At 39.5% G+C, this 2,758-nt stretch overlaps 1 protein-coding gene across 1 annotated transcript; it reads left to right on the top strand.

Moving 5' to 3' along the window:
- The first annotated feature begins 402 nt into the window (after positions 1-402).
- On the top strand, positions 403-2,144 carry LOC120040176. The gene is made up of 2 exons (XM_038985423.1): positions 403-497; positions 802-2,144. The coding sequence occupies exons 1-2, from the start codon at positions 428-430 to the stop codon at positions 2,142-2,144; spliced, it is 1,413 nt and encodes a 470-aa protein (XP_038841351.1). The 5' UTR covers positions 403-427.
- The last annotated feature ends 614 nt before the right edge of the window (positions 2,145-2,758 follow it).

Below are 2,758 nucleotides of genomic sequence, written 5' to 3'. Positions count from 1 at the left end.
ACACTTTGTAGAGAATAAAACTATCCAGCTATGATCTGGACCCACATCTGATGAGTTGTACCACGTTTATCAGACTGAAACACTACAGAATAAAAAATATCCAGCTATGATCTGGACCCACATCTGATGAGTTGTACCACGTTTATCAGACTGAAACACTACAGAATAAAACTATCCAGCTATGATCTGGACCCACATCTGATGAGTTGTACCACGTTTATCAGACTGAAACACTACAGAATAAAACTATCCAGCTATGATCTGGACCCACATCTGATGAGTTGTACCACGTTTATCAGACTGAAACACTACAGAATAAAAAATATCCAGCTATGATCTGGACCCACATCTGATGAGTTGTACCACGTTTATCAGACTGAAACACTACAGAATAAAATTATCCAGCTATGATCTGGACCCACATCTGATGAGTTGTACCACGTTTATCAGACTGAAACACTACAGAATAAAACTATCCAGCTATGATCTGGACCCACATCTGATGAGTTGTACCATGTTTATCAGACTGAAACACTACAGAATAAAACTATCCAGCTATGATCTGGACCCACATCTGATGAGTTGTACCACGTTTATCAGACTGAAACACTACAGAATAAAACTATCCAGCTATGATCTGGACCCACATCTGATGAGTTGTACCACGTTTATCAGACTGAAACACTACAGAATAAAAATATCCAGCTATGATCTGGACCCACATCTGATGAGTTGTACCATGTTTATCAGACTGAAACACTTTGTAGAGAATAAAACTATCCAGCTATGATCTGAACCCACATCTGATGAGTTGTACCACGTTTATCAGACTGAAACACTACAGAATAAAACTATCCAGCTATGATCTGGACCCACATCTGATGAGTTGTACCACGTTTATCAGACTGAAACACTACAGAATAAAACTATCCAGCTATGATCTGGACCCACATCTGATGAGTTGTACCATGTTTATCAGACTGAAACACTACAGAATAAAACTATCCAGCTATGATCTGGACCCACATCTGATGAGTTGTACCACGTTTATCAGACTGAAACACTACAGAATAAAACTATCCAGCTATGATCTGGACCCACATCTGATGAGTTGTACCACGTTTATCAGACTGAAACACTACAGAATAAAACTATCCAGCTATGATCTGGACCCACATCTGATGAGTTGTACCATGTTTATCAGACTGAAACACTACAGAATAAAACTATCCAGCTATGATCTGGACCCACATCTGATGAGTTGTACCACGTTTATCAGACTGAAACACTACAGAATAAAACTATCCAGCTATGATCTGGTCCCACATCTGATGAGTTGTACCATGTTTATCAGACTGAAACACTACAGAATAAAACTATCCAGCTATGATCTGGTCCCACATCTGATGAGTTGTACCATGTTTATCAGACTGAAACACTACAGAATAAAACTATCCAGCTATGATCTGGACCCACATCTGATGAGTTGTACCACGTTTATCAGACTGAAACACTACAGAATAAAACTATCCAGCTATGATCTGGACCCACATCTGATGAGTTGTACCACGTTTATCAGACTGAAACACTACAGAATAAAACTATCCAGCTATGATCTGGACCCACATCTGATGAGTTGTACCACGTTTATCAGACTGAAACACTACAGAATAAAACTATCCAGCTATGATCTGGACCCACATCTGATGAGTTGTACCACGTTTATCAGACTGAAACACTACAGAATAAAACTATCCAGCTATGATCTGGACCCACATCTGATGAGTTGTACCACGTTTATCAGACTGAAACACTACAGAATAAAACTATCCAGCTACGATCTGGACCCACATCTGATGAGTTGTACCATGTTTATCAGACTGAAACACTACAGAATAAAAATATCCAGCTATGATCTGGACCCACATCTGATGAGTTGTACCATGTTTATCAGACTGAAACACTACAGAATAAAACTATCCAGCTATGATCTGGACCCACATCTGATGAGTTGTACCACGTTTATCAGACTGAAACACTACAGAATAAAACTATCCAGCTATGATCTGGACCCACATCTGATGAGTTGTACCATGTTTATCAGACTGAAACACTTTGTAGAGAATAAAACTATCCAGCTATGATCTGGACCCACATCTGATGAGTTGTACCACGTTTATCAGACTGAAACACTACAGAATAAAACTATCCAGCTATGATCTGGACCCACATCTGATGAGATGTACCACGTTTATCAGACTGAAACACTACAGAATAAAACTATCCAGCTATGATCTGGACCCACATCTGATGAGTTGTACCACGTTTATCAGACTGAAACACTACAGAATAAAACTATCCAGCTATGATCTGGACCCACATCTGATGAGATGTACCACGTTTATCAGACTGAAACACTACAGAATAAAACTATCCAGCTATGATCTGGACCCACATCTGATGAGTTGTACCACGTTTATCAGACTGAAACACTACAGAATAAAACTATCCAGCTATGATCTGGACCCACATCTGATGAGTTGTACCACATTACAGAGATCCACATGTTGTATCTGAAGGTGGTGACATAATGGTGTTAACCGGAGAAACGTTCTTTAGTCTCTATGAGAGTTCCACATGTTGTATCTGAAGGTGGTGACATAATGGTGTTAACCGGAGAAACGTTCTTTAGTCTCTATGAGAGTTCCACATGTTGTATCTGAAGGTGGTGACATAATGGTGTTAACCGGAGAAACGT

This window comes from Salvelinus namaycush, unplaced genomic scaffold, assembly GCF_016432855.1.
Source record: "Salvelinus namaycush isolate Seneca unplaced genomic scaffold, SaNama_1.0 Scaffold3313, whole genome shotgun sequence".
Classification (NCBI taxonomy): domain Eukaryota; kingdom Metazoa; phylum Chordata; class Actinopteri; order Salmoniformes; family Salmonidae; genus Salvelinus; species Salvelinus namaycush.
The sequence above is the reverse complement of the archived record's forward strand: the minus strand, read 5'-3'. Positions and strand labels throughout refer to the sequence as shown.

Excerpts from the sequence above, each read along its gene's own strand:
- LOC120040176 (XM_038985423.1), top strand. The coding sequence starts at position 428 with ATGAGTTGTACCACGTTTATCAGACTGAAACACTACAGAATAAAACTA. Across the intron at positions 498-801 it reads CAGCTATGATCTGGACCCAC|ATCTGATGAGTTGTACCACG; the intron begins ATCTGATGAGTT and ends ATCTGAACCCAC.